The sequence below is a fragment of the Lagenorhynchus albirostris genome, chromosome 19 (assembly GCF_949774975.1).
Source record: "Lagenorhynchus albirostris chromosome 19, mLagAlb1.1, whole genome shotgun sequence".
NCBI lineage: Eukaryota > Metazoa > Chordata > Mammalia > Artiodactyla > Delphinidae > Lagenorhynchus > Lagenorhynchus albirostris.
This window is the reverse complement of record NC_083113.1, coordinates 22,131,012-22,153,748: the sequence shown is the minus strand read 5'-3', so window position 1 is coordinate 22,153,748 and position 22,737 is coordinate 22,131,012. Positions and strand designations below refer to the sequence as shown.

Here is a 22,737-nt window from a genome sequence, read left to right as displayed (position 1 = left end):
TTACATTTAGGTTTTTAATCCATTTTGAGCCTATTTTGTGTATGGTGTTAGGGAGTGTTCTGATTTCATTCTTTTACATGTACCTGTCCAGTTTTCCCAGCACCACTTATTGAAAAGGCTGCCTTTTCTCCATTGTATATTCTTGCCTCCTTTATCAAAGATAAGGTGACCATATGTGCGTGGGTTTATCTCTGGGTTTTCTATCCTGTTCCATTATCTGTATTTCTGGTTTTGTGCCAGTACCATGCTGTCTTGATTACTGTAGCTTTGTAGTATAGTCTGAAGTCAGGGAGCCTGATTCCTCCAGCTCCATTTTTCTTTCTCAAGATTGCTTTGGTTATTCGGGGTCTTTTGTGTTTCCATACAAATTGTGAAATTTTTGTTCTAGTTCTGTGAAAAATGCCATTGGTAGTTTGATAGGGACTGCATTGAATCTGTACATTGCTTTGGGTAGTATAGCCATTTTCATAATGTTGGTCCTTCCAATCCAAGAACATGGTATATATCTCCATCTGTGTGTATCATCTTTAATTTATTTCATCAGTGTCTTATAATTTTCTGAGTACAGGTCTTTTACTTCCACAGGTATGTTTATTCCTAGGTATTTTATTCTCTTTGTTGCAGTGGTAAATGGGAGTGTTTCCTTAATTTCTCTTTTAGAGTTTTCTTCATTAGTGTACAGGAATGCAAGAAATTTCTGTGCATTGATTTTGTATCCTGCTACTCTACCAAGTTCATTGATTAGCTCTAGTAGTTTTCTGGTAGCATCTTTAGGATCCTCTATGTAGAATATCATGTCACCTGCAAACAGTGACAGTTTTACTTCTTCTTTTCTGATTTGGATTCATTTTGTTTCTTTTTCTTCTCTCATTGCTGTGGCTAAAACTTCTAAAACTATGTTGAGTAACAGTGGTGAGAGTGGGCAAATTTGTCTTGTTCCTGATCTTAGTGGAAATGGTTTCACTATTGAGAACAATGTTGGCTGTGTGTTTGTCATATATGACCTTTGTTATGTTGAGGTAAGTTCCGTCTATGCCTATTTTCTGGAGGGTTTTTATCAAAAATGGGTGTTGAATATTGTCAAAAGCTTTTTCTGTATCTATTGAGATGATCATATGGTTTTTCTCCTTCAATTTGTTAATATGGTTTATCACATTGATTGATTTGCATATATCGAAGAATCCTTCCATTCCTGGGGTAAACCCCACTTGATCATGTTGTATGATCCTTTTAATGTGCTGTTGGATCATATTTGCTAGTATTTTGTTGAGGATTTTTGCATGTATATTCCTCAGTGATATTGGCCTGTAGTTTTCTTTCTTTGCGACATCTTTGTCTGATTTTGGTATCAGGGTGATGGTGGCCTCATAGAATGAGTTTGGGAGTGCTCCTCCCTCTCCTATATTTTGGAAGAGTTTGAGAAGGATTGGTGTTAGCTCCTCTCTAAATGTTTGATAGAATTCGCCTGTGAAGGCATCTTGTCCTGGGCTTTTATTTGCTGGAAGATTTTTGATCAGAGTTTTAATTTCAGTGCTTGTGATTGGTCTGTTTATATTTTCTATTTTTTCTGGTTTAGTCTCAGAAGGTTGTGCTTTTCTAAGAATTTGCTCATTTCTTCCAGGTGTCCATTTTATTGGCATAGAGTTGCTTGTAGTAATCTCTCATGATCCTTTGTATTTCTGCAGTGTCAGTTGTTACTTCTCCTTTTTCATTTCTAATTCTATTGATTTGAGTCTTCCCCCCTTTTTCCTTGATGAGTCTCGCTAATGGTTTATCAGTTTTGTTTATCTTCTCAAAGAACTGGCTTTTAGTTTTACTGATCTTTGCTATTGTTTTCTTCATTTCTTTTTCATTTATTTCTGATCTGATCTTTATGATCTCTTCCCCTCTGCTAACTTTGGGGGTTTTTTTTGTTCTTCTTTCTCTAATTGCTTTAGGTGTAAGGTTACATTGTTTATTTGAGATGTTTCTTGTTTCTTGAGGTAGGATTGTATTGCTATCAACTCCCTCTTAGAACTGCTTTTGCTACATCCCATAGGTTTTGTGTCATCGTGTTTTTATTGTCATTTGTTTCTAGGTATTTTTTGACTTCCTCTTTGATTTCTTCAGTGATCTCTTGGTTATTTAGTAGTGTATTGCTTAGCCTCTATGTGTTTGTATTTTTTACAGATTTTTTCTTGTAATTCATATCTAGTCTTGTAGTGTTGTGGTCGGAAAAGATACTTGATATTTCAATTTTCTTAAATTTAACAAGGCTTGATTTTTGACCCAAGATATGATCTAACCTGGAGAATGTTCCATGAGCACTTGAGAAGAAAGTGTATTCTGTTGTTTTTGGATGGAATGTCCTATAAATATAAATTAAGTCCATCTTGTTTAGTGTATCATTGAAAGCTTGTGTTTCCTTATTTATTTTCATTTTGGATGATCTGCCCATTGGTGAAAGTAGGGTGTTAAAGTCCCCTAATATGATTGTGCTATGTCAATATCCCCTTTTATGGTTGTTAGCATTTGCCTTATGTACTGTGGTGCTCCTATGTTGGGTGCATAAATATTTACAATTGTTATATCTTCTTCTTGGGTTAATCCCTTGGTCCCTTGTAGTGTCCTTCTTTGTCTCTTGTAATAGTCTTTATTTTAAAATCTCTTTTGTCTGATATGAGAATTGATCCTCCAGCTTTCTTTTGATTTCCATTTGCATGGAATATCTTTTTCCATCCCCCTACTTTCAGTCTGTATGTGTCCCTAGGTCTGAAGTGTGTCTCTTGAAGACAGCATATATATGGGTCTTGTTTTTGCATCCATTCAGCCAGTCTATGTCTTTTGGTTGGAGCATTTAATCCATTTTGTTGGGGGCTTAAATAATCCCAATGCCTAAGTTATTTCCATACCATTTTTTTAATGAGTCCAATAGCGTTTTTTTTTGTTGTTGTTTTTATTTTTTTGTTTTTAGCACATGTATATGTAATGTAAGCCCTGACAGTTGTGGGGGTTTTCTTGTTTCTTAGTTAGTTTGTTTGTTTTTCCAGAATGCAAGTGCTTGACTTAAGCTTTGATTGCCAAGGTATCCATTTCAAAGAGGCATCCACTACAAAGCAGGCAATCTCAAATAAATATACGACTAGATAAAGAGCCAGGCCCGTTACCTTCCCCCACTGAGGCTTCTTTATTTTAGAGATCCTGTCTTTTTGAGAATAACCATTCTAATAAGTGTGAAATGATATCTCTTTGTGGTTTTGATTTGCATTTCCCTGATGATTAATGATTTTGAGCATCTTTTCATAGACCTGTTGGCCATCTGTATGTCTCTTTTGGAAAGATGTTTATTCAGATCTTTTGAGTTGTATGAGTTCTTTATACATTTTGGATATTAGCCCCTTATCAGATATATGATTTGTAAATATTTTCTCCTATTCAATAGGTTGCCTTTTCATTTTTTTTTTTTTTTTTGGTGGTTTCCTTTGCTGTGCAGAAGTTTTTTAGTGTGATGTAATCCCAGTTATTTTATTTTTGCTTTTGTTGCTTTTGCTTTTGGTTCAGATTAAAAATATCATTACCAAGATCTATGTGAAGGAATTTGCTCAACAGGAATCCCCGAAGCCAATGAAGTTACCGTCTCTGGGAGTGGACCAGACGTCAGTGGTTTTTAAAGTTCTCAGATGATTCTAATGAGCAAACAATTTTGAGAACCACTTCCCTAGGCAAATCCTTTCATGAAAAGTATAGGAAAACCTCCTAGTGGTTTCCCTCACAATAGAAAAATTGACTCCTTCCCTTGGACCACTTTCCCTACATATTGGGGAATGTCCATTCTTCCCATAAAGCCCATTGAATTTAATTCTTCCCTAATAATTTTTTTAACTTTGAGGAATAATTGACAAATATAACTGTATATACTTAAAGTATACAACATGATGATTTGATATACTTATACACTGTCAAATGATTATCAAGGTAAAGATAATTAACACGTCCATCACCTCACATAGTTAACTTTGTTTGGGGGGGCAGTGAGAATACTTAAGATCTACTCTCAGGAACTTTCAAAATATACAATATCTTATTATTAACTGTAGACACCATGCTGTACATTAGATCCTCAGAACTTACCCTTCTAACTGAAAATTTGTATCCTTTGACCTACATTATCCCATTTCCCTGTCCCCCAGCCCATTCTACTCTGTTTCTCTATGAAATTGACTTTTTTTAAGATCACATATATCACATTTTAATTAAAACTAAAATTAAATAAAATTTAAAATTCAATTCTAGATATACTAGTCACATTTCCAGTGCTCAATAACCGCATGTGGCTAGTGGCTACAACATTAGCACAGATTTCAGAACATTTCCTTCATTGCAGAGAGTTCCAAATGACAGCTCTGGTCTAGATAATACTCCATAATTATGTGACAGGATGCAAATGAATTTTCTGCAATTACTCTCCTTCCTTCTTCACTTCATATTTGAATGAACGAAAACCTGTGATTTAGGATTCATGAGTGATACAAATAAATAAGTGGTAAACGTATTGTTTTTAATCTTTCTAGAAAACAAAGACTAAATGCAAAAATGACTCTACCCAGAGCTGTATCTTTATAGGACTTTTATAAATATCTAATGACTAATATACAAAAAAAATTGACTAATGACAAATACTAGTCAAGGTTTAATATTAATTAATAGGAGAGACAAAACTGATCTTCAAAGTGAGATAATAAGTCAAGAAAAATGTCTACCCAGATAGTCAAGCAATGTAATTTCAAGTTTTTCAAATTACAAAGTAAAACAGGCCTACGGTAAAATAATACTAAAAACTGTGTAAAGAAAGAACCTAACCATCTCCCTCTCCCAAGCCCTGAGCTGTGACCCGCCCTACCAGCCAGCAGGCACTTCCACACCCTCCTCTCTGCTCATGCAAACATGTCAAAGCAACAATATACATATAGAGGGTGTTTTTTTGTTTGTTCTTTTACCAAGAAAACCGTGTTATACAGTTTACTTTGCAATGTTCTTTTCACTTAGCAAAACGTCATAGACATCCCTATGTGTCTATAGATATGGCTATAACTCAAATTTTCCCAATCTCTTTCTGCATATAGACAGATTTATGCATATACACATGTATTCATGTATATGTATGTATATACATATATGTATATATATAATTTTACAAAATGGGCTATTTATGCTGGGCAGGGACATGCAGCAGGTAATTAGTGGCATTTTCTTGCTTTTTCCTTGTTAGCTTGTTTCTACACACCCTCTGCTAACCCCTCTTCCCTCCCCACATCCATACCTTGCCAACTAAGGAATGTTGCTCGCCACCGGATTCTACAAGAAAGAAGTCAATAGCCACTGCAGCTGCTAACCTACAATACACCCTGAAAGGAATTCAGGGCAAATGTTGGGATAAGGCACTCTGTGCTCTGGGAAAACTGGTAGAACAGGCCCTCAGATAGTTAGATATTTTCAGGAGAAATTTTTTATGAACTTGAATTCTTGCATTTCCCTTACTATACTTAGAAAAGCATTAAAATCATTAATAGTGATATCTCTTCCTTGTGACTAGCAGTAACACTCTACCGAAATGTGTGCTTGATTGCATGTACCTCTTGGCCAAAATCATATATATACTGATCTCCCCCACTACATCTTTGGAGCAGTTCCTCAGAGCTCTCAGTAAATCCCCCCAAAAAACTGAAACTCACAGCTCTCATGATATGCGTTTTTTTCAGTCAACAACCTCAATCCCAGATAATCCATGTTAACAATACCTGATATTCTCCCAACTTTTCCCACACTCATAAAATTTCATGCAGAAACTTTTATACATTCTTTTATTGTTTTTGTCATTGTCACTTTGTTTTTAGTTTCGGCCCACTATAAATTCACCAAAACAAATATTCTTATACCTTCATTTTCCCATATTTGTGTGTTTATTTCTATGGGGAGTGTCTCAAGAGGAACTGCTGCACCAGTGGGTATGTCTATTTTTGTTTTTGGAAAGCAGTCTGGAGAAATTAAAATTATCTATTTCTGCCAGGAATGTATGAGTTCACCCTTTTCTCACACTTACTCAGCAACAAAAGATACTAGTTTTCTTGAAAGCTTTGCCCATCTGATGGATGTAAAATGACACCTCATTACCATTATGCTTAATGTGACAACTAGGAGATTTTATACCTTCTCATCTATTTACTAGTCACTCATATTTACTTTTCCTCTATTTGCTTATACATTCCTTTTTCTTATTTTTTTTCTGGAGTTTTGTCCCTTTCTTGTCAATTTATAAAATCTCTATATTATGGATATTAACAAATCCTTTCACTTTCATTAGAATTTTTTTACAAATCTATTATTTGTCATTTGATTTGGCTAATATCTTTTGTTATTCAAAATTTTATTTTTTTACATAAACAGGTCTATCTTTTCTGCTATAGTTTTTTTTTTTTTTTTTTTTTGTGGTATGCAGGCCTCTCACTGCTGTGGCCTCTCCCGCTGCAGAGCACAGGCTCTGGATGCAGAGGCCCAGTGGCCATGGCTCACGGGTCCAGCCGCTCCGTGGCATGTGGGATCCTCCCAGACCGGGGCACGAACCCGTGTCCCCTGCATCGGCAGGCGGACTCTCAACCAACCACTGCAACACCAGGGAAGCCCTCTGCTATAGGTTTTAAGTGTTCTGTCATGATTAAGAAGGTCTTTCCATCCTCAAATTACATATACATTTTCTGAGATTTTCTTAATTTTTTTTCTTACATGCATTTTAATCTCCCTAGAATTTATTTTTATGCATAATAAGAGGTATGCTCCAACTGTTTTCTTTGAGGTGGATTGTAGGTTTTGCAAGCACCACTTATTAAACAAACCATTCTTTCTCCTCTGAACTGAATCCTGTTTTTCTTGTATTAAATTCTCATATACCCTGAGATCTAGTTCTTGACAGTCTATTTTGTTCCACTGACCTGTCTGTTCCCATGTTGATATCATATTAATTTAACTACAATTATTTTATAGTAGGTTCTTGTATCTGAAGCAAATTTTCATTCTTCTTTTTTATATTTTTCTTAGCCATTCCTGGATATCTCTTCTTCTATATAAATTTTATGACCATTTTACCCTAAATAAAACAAAGTAAACAAACAAAAAAAAAAGAAAAGAAAAAATGCTGTAGCAATCTTAATTGGAAGTTCATTAAATGTATATGTTAATCTGGAGAGAATTTATTTTTTAATGAAACTAAGTTATCCCATTCAAGAGCTTCTGTCTTTCCATTTATTTAGATCTTGATTTAAACTTTTCTCTATAGTCCTATACATTTCTAATGAAATGCGTACATGTTTTATGGTTTTTTGGTCACAAACACATTTAACAAATATTTATTTAGCGTCTACTATACAGCAAGCACTGTTCTAGGTCCTGAAAATAGTGACTTAAAAAGTCTTTACCCAAGAGTAGCTTACGTATTATAAAGGTAATGCTTTTCCCCATTTTCATTTTTAGGAACTTACTTCTGATGTAGTGAAAAGCTTTGATTTAGAATACTTGTCTCACATCTCAACACCTTACCAAATTCTTAATTCTTGTGTTTTAATTAGGGCCTCTAGGTTTTCTGGAAATGTTACATTATCAATAAAAAAAATGTAACTTTATCTCTTATTTTCAAGGATTTGTACTGATTATTTCATTTTCTTGTCCTATTACATTTTCTAGAACCTCCAAGATAGTGTTAAATAATGCTAGTGATAGTGGGTATCACTAGCTAGTCCTAATCTTTGGAGTCATCCTAGTGTTTCACAATTTAGAATGTTTGCTATTAGTTTTGCTAAATAGCCTTTCTCATATTTCAAGATTCTCCTTCCCTATTTATTTAGATTGGTGTTAGAAATGCCTTTTCCACATCTATTGATAACTTTATATGTTTTTTCTTCTTTGTTGCTTTAATAAAGAGTGTTGATACCAAATCACATCACATTCCTAGAATAAACTTTATGTAGTCAAAGTTTATTGTTCTTTTGCTACATTGTTTGATTTTGGGGGGAGGAGGGCGATGCTGGGTACTGTGTATTTTACTGATAGTACATGACAAGGTAGTGCTCCCTAAGCCCCTCCTCTTCTTCAGAGGGTCTGGATTGGAAACTGTGTTAAGCACAGGAAATTCTCAGTGTGTTGAGGGATTGAGCTGGGCAAGGACTCCACAACTGAGGGCCTCTCACTGTGTCTGGTGGTTCAGGGCTCTTACTACTTAGAGGCCATGTGGACCATTAAGGGCCACCACCCTGTTGCTGTAGTCAAATACACTGTCATACCAGGAAATAAGCTTAACAAAGTGGTCACTGAGGGCATTTTCCAGCCCCAGCGTCAAAGGTGGAAAAGTAGGTTTCACTGCAAAAGTTGCAGGAGACAAGCTGGTTGTCAGTGCAGCCCAGGATACCCTTTAGGGGGCCTTCTGATGTCCGCTTCACCACCTTCTTGATGTCATGATGTTTAACAGCTTTTTCTAGATGGCAGGTCAGATCCACAACCAACACACTAGGGGGGTGGAGATACGGAAAGCCATACTAGTGAGCTTACCATTCAGCTCAGGGATAACTTGCCTACAGCCTTGGAGATGGCCTTTCCATTTATGACAAGCTTCCCATTCTCAGCCTTGACTGTACTACTAAACTTGCCATGGGTGAAATTATACTGGAACATGTGGACCAAGTATTTGATGTCAGTGAAGGGGTCATTAATAACAATATCTACTTTGACAGAGTTAAAAGTAACCCTAATGACCAGATGTCCAATACAGCCAAATCCATTCAATCCACCCTTTACCATCATGTCTCAGGGATGATGTGGCTATCTGTCAAAGGGGAGGAGCAGAGAGCCCAGATTTCTGTTACTGGTATTTTATTTAGAAACTTCCATTTATTCAGTAAATGAGACTGATGTATTATTTTATTTTTGTATATTTCGTATCAGGTTTCAATACTAAATTTATGATAAATTCATAAAATGAATTGTAGGGCTTCCATCTCCCAGCTCACCCCACACCCCCATGATGCAGAATTTTGCTAACCCCAAGTATGCTTCATGGACTAGTGGCATGGACATCACCTGGATGTCAAGCTCATTTCCTGGAACTTGTTAGAAATGCAGAATCTGAGGCCCTAACCCAGACCTACAGAATCAGAATGTGCATCATGAACAAGATCCCCAGATGAATATGCACAGTAGGATTGGAGAAGCTCTGACCTAGTCTACTTTAAACAGCATTAGAATTACCTTTTCTTTAAAGTGTCATATAGAACTCAGATGAAGACAACCAGTCATGATAACGCTTTATATTTAACTTTATCTATGCTAATTGGTGTATTCAAGTTATCCGCTTCTTGAGTAAATTTTGGTATTTTACATTTTGTTAGTAAATCATCTGTATCCCCAGAGCTTTATAACTTTGTTGCAGCAGAGTTGCATTATTTTATTATTAACCTCTTCCATCAAGGGTTTGTTGCAACAGAGTTGCATTATTTTATTATTAACCTCTTCCATCGAGGGATGATGGCCAGCTCTTTTCCTCATCTTATGTATTTTTACTGTCTCATTTTTTCTTTATTTTATCTATTTTCTTGGTATTTTCAAATAACCAGCTTTTGGATTCAATTAGTAATAATCCTTCGATGTTAAATGGGTGTGTGTGGGGGGCACCCTACAATGTGAACCATTACTGTGAATGAGTTTAGCTTTGATCTCTATTAGCATCAAAACCATGTACACGGACGGGACTTCACTGGTGGCGCAGTGATTAAGAATCCGCCTGCCAATGCAAGGGACACAGGTTCGATCCCTGGTCTAAGATCCCACATGCCGCAGAGCAACTAAGCCCGGGCACCACAACTACAGAGCCTGCACTCTAGAGCCCAGGCTCTGCAACAAGAGAAGCCGCCACCGCAATGAGAAGCCCGCGCACCGCAACGAAGAGTAGTCCCGGCTTGCTGCAACTAGAGAAAGCCCGCGCGCAGCGACGAAGAACCAACGCAGCCATTAAATAAATAGATAGATAGGTAAATAGTTTAAAAAACGCCAAACACGTACACTTGCAAAACTGAACTTCTAGGGAAGAATGCAGGATTAATACCAATCTTCAATTAATAAAATAGTCTTGAATAGGGACATACCTCCACCTAAATTGCCTTTCTACATACCTAATCATCTTCTAAAGTCATCTATGGCCTCACTGGTATACCTCACTGAATAATGCTTCAAGCTTTTGTACATGCTTTAGAGTTTATATACCTTTCACACCCTTTATCTCATTTGAGATTTATATTTAAAAGGATCTAATATATAATCCTTGGCTAAGGGGAAAATGGTCCATAACCTGATTTTCATATCCTGAGATCAGCTGGGGCCCTCAGAATGCTCTGTCCTTCCAAAGGACCAACTGGGCCAGAGGAGAGACTGCGTCTTTGGGGAGAGTTGAGAAAGCATGCATTCCCTCAGATTCAGGGAGAGGCTGAGTTGGAATTTTACCACACATAAAGAAAATGGTAGATTTCAGCCATTCACCCTAGACTGGACAATTACGTGAAATGCAGTAGCTTTTTTTCTCCCCCTTCAATTAAGGAGTCAAAATGATGTTTGCCCTTTTAAAACTGTATGAAAAACCTATTATTTATACACTTTCATTTCTTACCTTTGCAAATATTCTATTCAGATTAAGAATTTCAAAAGCCAGATGACTGTAAGCTTTTGCAGTCAAATTGGCTCAAGTTTAGGATAACAGCTACAAAAAATATCAAGTGTAGTTTATTAAATTTGGGATTTTCAGTTCACTGACAGACCAGTCTTGTGTTGATTGTTATGGAGAAATTGTTACAAAGATATTGCTGAAGCCGTTCACCAAATTAATTTTAATTTTGTGCTCGAACTGGAGATTTCCAATCTATAATAATCTTTTTTTCTTAACATCTTTATTGGGGTATAATTGCTTTACAATGGTGTGTTAGTTTCTGCTTTATAACAAAGTGAATCAGTTATACATATACATATGTTCCCATATCTCTATAATAATCTTTTTATAAGCATTCACATAAGCAAACACTTGAATAGTCTTTCTTTTGTGTTGTATTTAGGTCTCCTTTAAGTAGCTAAAGTAGAAACCATCTTAACCTCGCACTCCTGGCAGGACTATGTTTAGGACAATTTTAACCCCAATAAGTAGTGCTATTAAAAAAGAGAAAATAGTCTGCAATCCTTCCTACCTCAAAGAATTCATCAATTCACCATTTGATCGTATTCTTCCTCTCTAAGCAAAATGTTCCCTTCCTAAATCCCAGGATGGAAAGTGAATAAAAGAGAGATGAAATGGTATAAAGTAATGAAATGATGCCAACTGCATTTAAAAGTGTTGAAAATATGTGGGAAGAGATTAAAAGAATATAGGTGAGACAACAAGCAAGTTGTGTTACAGGAGCAAAGGGTTTACTGATGGTATGCACGCAAGTAGGACCTTAATAGAGGTTCCACGTTAAGGAGTTTTGAAGTCATCTCTTGACCTACATTAATGCATTCATCCATAAAGAAACACTGAGGGGGTATTATTTTTCAGATGAGGAAGGGAAGCACAAAAAGATTAAGTGATTTATGTCAGATCACACACCTAGGAAACAGCAGAGCCAAGATTTGAACCCAGGAACCATGCCCATACTCTTCCCATAACTATATGCAGGATGGTTTTTTAGGGGACAGGATTAGAGGAAATAGGAAAGACCTGTTTGGAATCTTGCTGCAGTAGACCAGGCAAGAACTGACAAGGAACTGGTATAGTGCTTAAATTTAAGACTTTTTCAATTAAATATATATATATGAAGGTCATCAGAAATACAGGCTCTGGACTCAAGACTCCCTGGGTTAAAATAAAACATACCAGCTCTCTGATTGTAGACAAGGGACTTCTATGTGCCTGTTTCTCTACAATCTAGGAATAGCAACATTACCTACCTGATAGAATTTTTTGAGTTTTAAATGAGATCATATACATACACTCAGCCTAGTGACTAGGAGTCAGTGCTCTAAAAGTTTGCCGTTATTTTTAGAATGCTACAGATTGCAGAGACAGTAATGGATCTGTTTTATTAAGAGACACAATTAGCAGGGTTTGGGTGTTAATTGTAATGGAAAAGGAGGCAAGAGAGGCTAGAGGTTTTAAGCTTGCCAACTGCTATGAAGATGGCTTTGGAGAAAGACAGGATTTCCTTTCCTTTTGGACATTTTGAGTTTTAGGTGTTAATGCAACATCCATGCACAGGTGCCAACTAAGCAGTTGAACATGAGTATGAAGTTCAGAGAAGTGAGCTAGGGGAGTCATTAGCAGATACTGATGAGAGTGTGTTAGAACAGTGGGCCGAGGATATCATCCTGAAAAACATGGACATTTATTTTGGGTTAATATACAAAATGCAATGATATTCGAAAGACATGAAAATACAGAAAATGACAGTTTCAGCACTGTGAGAATGAAGAATGATTTCTGACATTCAGATAACAGTATGTTCCCACTGTTTAGAACAATTAGAGTACTAATTGCGCATTTTTATCCCAAGCCAGATATCAAATAAGGACTCAGACTGAGTCAAAGACAGCTGTATTTTCCAAAGGTGTGCTCAGAAAGACCATGGTAAATTTGGTGTTATCTCTAACAAACATTTAAAAAAAACTCTTTCCTATGATCACTCTTTTAAGAGCATAAGGCATGGATCTCAAGATTGTCCCAATTCCCAGTATAAAGAACTGTTATGTTAATGACCTCATGTCAGGGTGCCAACTGGTCAGGTTTCCTTCATTTTTCTTAAGTCATTTCTCCCTAATATCTAGGATTTTATTTCAGCAAAATAATCAAAAAGCTATCATACGGCTGCTCTATCTACCCATTTAGCAAAGTAGTATCAAGTAATTTTACCTGTCCAGGCACTTGTGGAACAAAGCCTTCTTTTAAAAACTAAATGGGATACTGGGATTTAACAGTTTATCATCAGTCAAAATATCATGAAAGACATAAGCAGTCCACCAAATACAGCAATTCCAGCACAGAACACCTACGATGCACCTTGTCATCAGCAAACTTCCTATTTTTGTCCTCCACTGCCATGTAGCCTCTAATGCAGTAGTCTTTTGGCATTTCAAATATGAAAATATTAACTACTGAGGTATCATTTCAGGGTGGGAGGAAATATGTTATTTCTCTACAGAAAAGTGGTGCTGTTGACATTTTTGGCAGCACAATTTTATTTTCAGTGTGTGGACCTGTGCTCCCTCAACTGAACATATTGCATTCCTGTCACCCCACCCCACAACACCCCCAATACCAAAAGCACCCTCCAATCACTGTGACAATCAAATGATGGCCACAAATGCCCCATAGAGCAGAAGTGCTGCCCCTGGTTGAACACTATTGTTATGAAACGATGGCTCTGTTGATTACAATAATGCTACCTCTGAGTTTGGATCTCTTTATCATAAAACCAAATACTGCAAACACAACAAATGCTTATCTAAGAAAACCAATTCCCATTATTACGGGAGTAGGATTAAGGGGCTCATAAAATCTTAGTTGGAAGGACTCTAAGAGAACAACTGTCCTAAGGAGATTAAGTGACAGGTCCATGTTTCCATGTTCAGGAAATGGCAAAGCCAGAAAATCCTAAATTATTGTCTAGTACTTCTTCCACTACACAATGCCCCCAACTCACGAAACTAACAACTAGCAACTAGCTCCTGGATATACTGGAAGCTCAGCAGCTTCAATTATGTACAAAAAAAATTACTTGTTGACATAGGATGACAAAGGAACAGTCACACAGATTTGCTGGTTCTAAGGACTGATGCAATGCCTCAAGGTCTCTACTCCAGGTTTAATTCACCTTCAAATTAAAAGTTGAAACTTTATCATCCCACTAAGTTCCTCCAAGTAATAATTTTATGAATGTAAAATATATACCAGCAAAGTTCCAAATTAGTATATCCTGAAGAAGTTAATAGCTCCTGGTGCCATTTTAAAAAAGAAAACAGGGCTTCCCTGGTGGCGCAGAGTCCGCCTGCCGATGCAGGGGACATGGGTTCGTGCCCCGGTCCGGAAAGATCCCACATGCCGCGGAGCGGCTAGGCCTGTGAGCCATGGCCGCTGGGCCTGTGCGTCCAGAGCCTGTGCTCCGCAACGGGAGAGGCCACAACAGTGAGAGGGCCGCATACCACACACACAAAAAAAGAAAACAGCCTCAAAATTCGGCAGCTTTTACTAGATGTATTGGTGTAGTATTAAACAATACGTTGTGGGCAATTGGCACCATTAAAAAGTAGCATGAGTAGAGAAAAAGTAGCATGAGGAGAGAAAATTCTTTTTTCTCTACTCATGCTAATTCTACCAGCTAATTCTACCTCATCCTAATATTTCCATGAATATTAGAAAAACAGAATCTTCACCACAACGATAAACAAGCAAAATATCCAACAAATATATACCGACTTCTCTTGGCCTCATGATAAAATCAGGGGGAAAAAAACTTCACGTGAGATGATCCAAATATTAACACCAAATACTACAAAATATATTGCTCAGACATAATGATACAATTTCTCTACTTTTAAACAATACAAACATTTCCATGGTAATCTACATATGCACAAAAGATCAGAAAGCCCTCCATTTAAAAGAGAACATGTCAAAAGGTAGTAAGTTACCAATGTTTGGCATTTTTTTGTCTCATATTTATACCTAAATACTTGAACCTAAATGTCAATATATGGAGACCTAGAACAAAATATTAAGTGCCCCATTTATCATACCTGCTAATTTTCTTTCTAGAATGGTGAAAATGAACCAAAGATTAGTATCTGCTCATAAGCCTGGAAACTCTGACATTTTTCTTTTTTGATACACTTAGCTACTGATTTTAAGGACTAGAACCCTGGAAGGCCAGTTCCCTTTGGAAGACCTAATCACTGAATCTCATTTGCTATTTTACAAATGCACATGTGATCACAAGGTGGACCCAGGGAAGTACTTTACTAACGCACCTCCAAATGGAAAAGACAAGACAAATATATCAAGATGGCTGTGATTCTCAGCAAAGGGTAAAGCCCACTCCCAGTTTCCAGGGAGAATATCAGACCTTGGTCTTGTTTCACCTGTGTAACTGGAGGCACGAGGCAGAAAGAAGAGGGTGTTAATTCTGGTATGTCTCCCTATGCCCACCCTCACTTCACAGTGAAAAGTGGTGACTGCAAATCCAACTGGAAGAAACACCTCAAAATGTAATCATCAAAGAAACAAAACCAGCAGGATCATTTTCACACAAAGATGGTATTAAATTTCAGATGCACTACCCCCTTTCTTCCTCTTGATAGGATGGATGCAGGAGCTTTGGGAGACATGAATACCCACACCAGATGAAGGAAATAACAGAGGAGCACTCCCCTTTTGGAAAGCTTCCCTCAGATAATATCCTATGCCACTGCCTCTTAAAACTGAAGAATTCTAAGTTACTCCCATAAATGATGAATAAAATTTCTTGGCCCGTCATACAGGGGGGAGTGGAGGGGTATCCCACACGCATAGCCAGGTGTGCAAAATAAAGGAAACTTGGATACTATTGTTTCTGCCAATGCCAAAAAACATCTCCCAGGTCTTGGAGACAACCAGCTAATTCTACCTCATCCTAACCATGAGCTCTCTAGAATCTCTGTCCCTGACACAAAGAAGGTAAATAAACAAGAAAGTCAATTATAGATTTCACAAATATCTTGTACGCCGGTCTGTAATTTTTAATTAGAATCAACTATCAAAGACACTGCACCTTTGAAGTCTTTGAGCATAACAATGTTTAACAGTGGCTTTATTAGGTGAATGCTTGAAAGTATTCAACATTAAATTCAATTTACTTCACATGTTTGCAAACACATCATTAGCAATTCTTAACTATTTCAAACCAACTAATTCGAAGTACAGAAGGCTTGTTTTCAAATAACTCTTCTGAGGTGACATGAAGACTGAAAGAAGCCTATAACTTGAGTCCTGGTCTCTAGCCAACAACTACTATATCATCACTGGTGAACTCATATGAGGGAACTTCTAGGTTGAGAGGTGCAGGCCCCTTCCTGATCCTGCCAGATGCATCATAGTGTGACCCATGGCAAGGGCAGTAATAACCACCAAAATCTCCTGCATTTGCAATGGGTACACAACCAAGATGAGTGCAAACACCTATCAAGATAACCCATTCAGGTTTCTTTACTCGTTCTAAATCATGCTGTGGGTCCCTCAACTGGGACACTTCAACTGCAGATTCCTGGTCAATTTCCTTCTTGGTTCTATGGCGCACAAACAGGGGTTTGCCTCTCCATTTGAAAGCCATGTTCTTGCCCTCTGGAATATCGGATAACTTGATTTCGATTTTTGACATGGCCAACACATCAGCAGAAGCACTCATGCTGGAAACAAACTGAGAGATGACATTCTTGGCAGCATACGCAACACCCACGGTAGTTGTTGCAGTTATCAAATAGGAGAAACCTCTTCTAGCCTCACTGCTCTCTTTTGAAGACTTTGTACTATCTAACACTTCAGCACGACGATAGTCAGAGAAGTCAGGCACTTTGATGTCCGTATGGGAATAACGAACAGAAGCAGGGACTGCAAGATAAACAGAAGGTTAAAAAACACAATTAGATAAGGACTCTGAAAGGGGTATACATCAGGAAATGGACCTTTATGGATTCACGAGCAAAAATCAAATTATAAAAATGTGAAATATGGCACTCACTGGTCTCAGAAATGGTCAAGTTGGCAATGCCAGCATATAAAATACTGAAAACAAAATGAAGTCAACCACTACCTATCATATTGGTATGAAATCATTAGATAATAGGTATAATTGTGTTCCTCCTGATTGAACACTGCGATTCAGAATTCATAACAATTCAGTGTATCAAGTTAAAAAAGTTAAATAGCACTGTAAACAACAATATTTTAAGTCCCCCAAAATTCAATCTAAGACATAAGTATCACCCATATTTTCTGGATTAGAAGAGACCCTAAAACTCATCTAGTCCACTCATTAAATTGATGTGTGATCATCTCATTAAACCAAATGTCTAACTTTATTTTCCTATCTACCTGCTCTCTGAAAGAACTGCTAAAAATTCATAAAACACTAATTATAAGATAATAAACATTCTGTAAACAGTATAACTTTAGTTGCAGAAAACTTAATTTCTATTCTAGATTTTGGGGTATAAATTCAAGTAAAACCACCAATGGGCAGAAAAGGATATCCTTATCAGGATACGGAGCTATCAAAATCAAATGAAATCTCCAAAAGAACCAATTATTTCAATTTAATATAAAAAAAAGAGCAAATTTTTCATGTATCCGGCTCTTCAGTGAAGGGCAAAACATCTATAAGAGTAGGAGCATTATCTTTCTTTTTTTACTGCTGAGGATCTCTCAACTGGGACACTACCACTGCAGGCCATAAAAAGGCCAGGTGTTTACATCAAATGAATATTAAATAAACAAATAATTACTGTTTATGCAGTATTCTGGATGCAAGCAGTTTATTTTTTGAAAAAACAGGTATGTCCTTCTGTCCCATACCATTTTTAACTGTCTGACAAAAAAATAACTTACAGTATCACTTTTAAGTATGTTTCAGGAAGTAAATCTCTTTGTAAACTCTATACTCATTTAAGGAAATCTGCTACAGGTTTCCTTTTTAGAAAAGGGACACTAAAAATTCCTTATGTTTAGAAAATGTTTCCAAAAGAAATATGCACTTTTAAAATGCATTTTCATATAAGTTGCAATTCTACTTGACCTACTAGGCTGTCTCATCCTAACATACTTCCTTGAGCAAACATTACAATAATACATTTCACATGGTTCTCAAGGTCAGTAATTTTATGGAAGCCCTTAAGTATTCACAGACAATGGTGAAACCTATCAGAAGCACTCTATGTACTTTTCTAACTCAACATTTTCTGTAGGGGACCAGGACACAAGTAGTGACTACTTGAGATCCACAACTATGGCAAAGTGACATATCACATATTACCCTACTAATCACTTTCCCTTAGCACTGTCTGGGATTACACAGGAAAGATGTGTATCATACTTAAAAGATGAAGAAACCAAAGTTCGTACTTCTACGTTAAAAGCCCTATTTACAACCCTTCCACACAAGGAAATGTACAGGGACGCTAAATAGAATGACTTTGTCACTATCATCCAGAGATTTGGTGGCAAAAGAAATCCAGTTGTCTATTCCCATTCTATCTAGTAGGTTACACTTTATACTGAGCTCCACCATCAAGAACATAAACTGCCATATTGCAAAAATCATTCTCTAAATAATCTATATAAATTGTATTAGGTGTGACTTAGTAACAAAAATCCTAGCTAGATTTAGCTCTAAACTAAAATAAAATCAGACACTTATAGAAACATCATCTAGAAATGGAGAAAACTTAAGGCATTATAACAAAACAGGGTTTTTTGATTTGTTTTGTTTTGTTTAAGGTGAGCTCTAATGCGTCCCAACTCAGGGATCTTCTCCTGACCCAACCACCCCTTCCCACATCCTCTACTAACCATCTTTCCACAAACCATCTATACAGGAGATTTTAATATGAATTTAAGCTTCAAGCTGAAGGCATGACTGCAGAAAAGAGGTTTGCCTTATGGGTCTACTTTACCACTTCTTGGAGAAGTCAGGTAAGCCCCTGATTTTTAGAAGAAACTCTTTAGCTATTTGACAAATTCCAAGACAATTTTCACCTTTGTTACTGAAATGTTCTCCTCCCTTAGTGTTTCTCACCTCAAGGTCCAAAGAACTGGCTTGGGCAACTTCTCTAAAACCCACTGGTGCCTGCTAAAAAAAATTGCCACTTTATTCATTCACAAATACTCTGCACCAACTATATGCAAAACCTAAGATTGTGGAAGACAGAAAAATAAAGGATATTCTCTACACATTGAAGCTCAAGGTCAGAGGAATCACCAATAAATGCAATACAGAGTGGAAAGTGTTATGTGCTATAAAATGTAAAGGAATCAGCAAATGTAGATTTTTATTGACCTGATCCTGAGTTGAGATTGAAAAGATGGGTAAGACTTGGAAATGTGGAAAACTGAGTGGGAGGACCATTTAAAGTAAAGAGAAAAGGGTGAATGAAGGCAGAATAAAGAAGGTGGGGGCAACCTGGTGTAGGGCAAAGGTCACCAATACAACTGTCAATGAGGCCAGGCAGGTAGCACAATGAATCAAGTAGACCTGATGAGGGCTGTGATGAACTGGAAAAGCACTTGTTCCGACCAAGGGTGCAGCCAATGCACAGCACACTAGACATGGAACTAAAGCCCAGTGCTGCCAGCTTTCAACATTTCCAGAGATGCCAGAAATAGTCTGTTTTTTAAAACTATGCAAGTTGGGCAGACCTCAGGCACCTGGCTCACAAGCTGCCAATTCAGGATCTCCAAACAGAGCATAAAAAGAAAAACAGAAAACAAGGCACCAAAGATAAACTAGGCTCTGCTGACAGAGGGTATAAAACACACTCCTGTTGAGAGCTTATGGCTAAATCAGTCTTTCAAATCCACGCACTATCACGTACACAACGTGTATCTTGTAGTCCGTTTTCTCATCTGTAAAATGGGAGTATCATCAATCTCTGCCGGCTGCTCTTCTGGAGAATGAAATTCATTACGGTGTGAAAACCCTTTGGCCCAGTGCCTGAAAACACTGCTGATACTCTGCAGTATAGTCTACACTATAAACGACCTTGCGGCTCGTTTCTTTTTCTTCGGATCTGCGGTGGTGACACGGAAGGACACTAAAGGATGGGAGGTAGCGAGCGGGACAACTTTTCAAATATTAAAAGCAATTCCTATTTTTTGAGAATTTATAAAGTGCCCCCAGAATGTGTTAATGGCTTAACGTATACTTTTTCCATCTGAACCTTACGATATAACCTACGAAATTGGTATAATAATTAATCCATTTCACTGGTGAGGGAACACGTTTAGGAATTTGCCCAAAGGCAAACGACCTGTAAGCAGCAAAATCTCTTGTCAGACTTTCCTAGAAGCAGTCGGGCTCCATAGTTCTTGAACCTAACCGTCGAGGTAGAAAAATTAGCCTGTGGTTGGGAAGCCTATACACAGCCACAGTGGCCCAGCATGTCAGAGATGGAGGTCACCTGAGACCCCCCCAACGGAGCAGCGCCCCCGCACAGGTAAGGACACCGAGGCCCGGGGAGGTACAGAGGCCTGCCCAAGGTCGACCCATCCAGGCAGGCAACCCCATCCACAAACAGGGCTCCGCTCCATCTTCCGGCAGACCCCCCGCCCTTCTCGGCTGCTCCCTGGGTCCAGGGCCGGAGAGAGCAAGAAAAGAGGGACCCCTCAATCCCCGGTCGTTCCCCTCAGCCCGGCTCACCATTGAGGCCCACGGAAGCGACCAAAGGCCGGGCCGCGGCCTGGCCACTCAGCGACTCCCGGCACAGAAAGGACCGCTTCACATCCAGTGCTGGCGACTCCGAAGTGGCGGGCACCGCGGCCTGCACCAGGGGCCGCAGCGCGCCCGCCACGCCGCGGGACGTGGCCGACAGGACGGGCGCAAAAGGGCCCGAGCGAACGGCGACCGAAAACATGGCGACGGCAGCTCCAAAAGCTAAGCCGGTCACAGGGACGACCAACCTCCTGCGGCGCAGGCGCGAAAGGCGCGGGACCCGTGACGTCAGCGCGCAGGCAGAAGAGGAGCCCCGCCCCCACACAGGGCGGGGCGAGCCTGGAGCGCCGCAGAGTCAGAGGCGATGCGAGACCGGCAGGTAGGAGGACGTGCGGCCACCTGTGTTAGCCCCGGGTGTCTAGCGGCCTCAGTTCAGGGATCTGCCCCAAGAAAGGGGGCAATGGAGGCCCCCAGGAATGTCCCATGGATCGATTTTGCGTCCGTTGGGGGCAAAAGTCTCATTTATGGGAACCTAGGGATAAAAATAAGTTATCATAATAGTTTAAATAGGGATAATAATAATTCTTAACATGTTTGCAAATGTTTATATATATACCCAACCATATGTGTAAAATATGGTTGGGTATACATAGAAAACCCAGAGCAGAACTTAATATGTAGTAATTACTCTGTGTTTACTATAATGATTATTATCGTTATCTAACTAAAACCTTAAACGCATTTTTAAAAGTCCAGAGACTTATGTGCAAAGCTTAATAATGATGATGATGATGGTGGCTTATGTTTATTAAGCGTTTACTATGTATAAGATTTTGTGCTTTACCTTCATTCTTTCATTTATAATCAAGATCCCTATAGCTACTATTTTACCAGTGAGGAAACAGAGGTTTAGAGGAATTATGTGCCCAGGACAGGATAACCCAGTAAGCTCTAAAGTGGGGAAATCTGTCTTCTTAGTCTGTGCTCTTACCTATTGTCACAGTTTCCCTAAGTGAGATTTCAGGGAATGCAGAGATACATCCCTAAATCAGTTTCTATCACATGGTGAGAATGTTATTCCCTTTTTACTTCTCTTTAAATTCTTCTGATTACACCAATGAGAAAGTCCCAGTTTGGTGTTAGTATATCTTTAATTCTTCTCAAGACTTACTAAATCTCTCCTTTAACAGAATAGGTCTTAAATTCAAAGCCGTTAGGTAGTTGAATCTAGAGAGGATTTAATAATAGTTTATTTTCGTGGTATACATTTTCTAACCATACTGATTTTCCAAAGACTGTAGTGAGATAAAGTTTTTTTTTACATTTATTTAGTCAAAAGTGAGTTAATTTGGGCTTCCCTGGTAGCGCAGTAGTTGAGAGTCTGCCTGCCAATGCAGGGGACGCGGGTTCGTGCCCCGGTCTGGGAAGATCCCACATGCCGCGCGCCTGGGCCCGTGAGCCATGCCCGCTGAGCCTGCGCGTCCGGAGCCTGTGCTTCACAACTGGAGAGGCCACAACAGCGAGAGGCCCGCGTACCGCAAACAAGTGCTTTTCCAGTTCATCACAGCCCTCATCAGGTCTACTTGTGTCCTTCCGTGTCACCACCGCAGATCCGAAGAAAAAGAAACGAGCCGCAAGGTCGTTTATAGTGTAGACTATACTGCAAAAAAAAAGTGAGTTAATTTAAATATTAAGTAATTATTAAGTAAATATTAATACAGATTTGGCAGGGTTGTGATGGTGGTGGGTGTATGAACCAATGAAGTTTCTCTGTGTGCTTGCATGGGCTCTGTGACCTAGGCAAGTTTCCTAACCCCTCTATGCCTCAGTTTCCTCACCTAAAATGGAGATGGTGATGATACCGTCTGTGAGGAATAAATGTATTAACATGTATAAAGCACCCAAGGGGCCTTGTACATACTAAGCTCCGGGTGAGGGTTTGCTGGTATTGTTTTTATCTGACATATCATCTACCTACTCTGAGAAGCCTTCATTTGATTCCTGATGACTCAATGATATTCCTCTCTAGGTCCACAGCACACTGACCACTTCTGCCTGGACCCTCCTCAGGGCCTAGATCTTGGCCTTGCTTATTGCCCCAGGGACTGTGTTGTACTCTCAAGATTGGAACTGGCCTCCTCAGGGGCCACCCTGGCTCGGCTAGCCACAGGGTGGGCACTGGGTTCACCCCAGCAACAACCCGAATGATAAAAGCAGACCCTTCCAGAGAAGCTAGTACATGCCATGC

At 38.7% G+C, this 22,737-nt stretch overlaps 1 protein-coding gene across 1 annotated transcript; it reads right to left on the bottom strand.

The window, feature by feature from the left end:
* Positions 1 to 15,849: 15,849 nt before the first annotated feature.
* Positions 15,850 to 20,740, bottom strand: LOC132509215 (cytochrome b-c1 complex subunit Rieske, mitochondrial). The gene is made up of 2 exons (XM_060129924.1): positions 20,478 to 20,740; positions 15,850 to 16,675 (listed from the first exon to the last, which is right to left on the bottom strand). Exons 1-2 carry the CDS (start codon positions 20,689 to 20,691, stop codon positions 16,065 to 16,067), a joined length of 825 nt encoding a protein of 274 aa, XP_059985907.1. The 5' UTR covers positions 20,692 to 20,740; the 3' UTR covers positions 15,850 to 16,064.
* Positions 20,741 to 22,737: the final 1,997 nt, after the last annotated feature.

Coding starts and splice junctions, on each gene's coding strand:
- LOC132509215 (XM_060129924.1), bottom strand. CDS start 20,691: ATGTTTTCGGTCGCCGTTCGCTCGGGCCCTTTTGCGCCCGTCCTGTCG. Junction 16,676..20,477: donor CGCTTCCGTGGGCCTCAATG/GTGAGCCGGGCT, acceptor TTTATCTTGCAG/TCCCTGCTTCTGTTCGTTAT.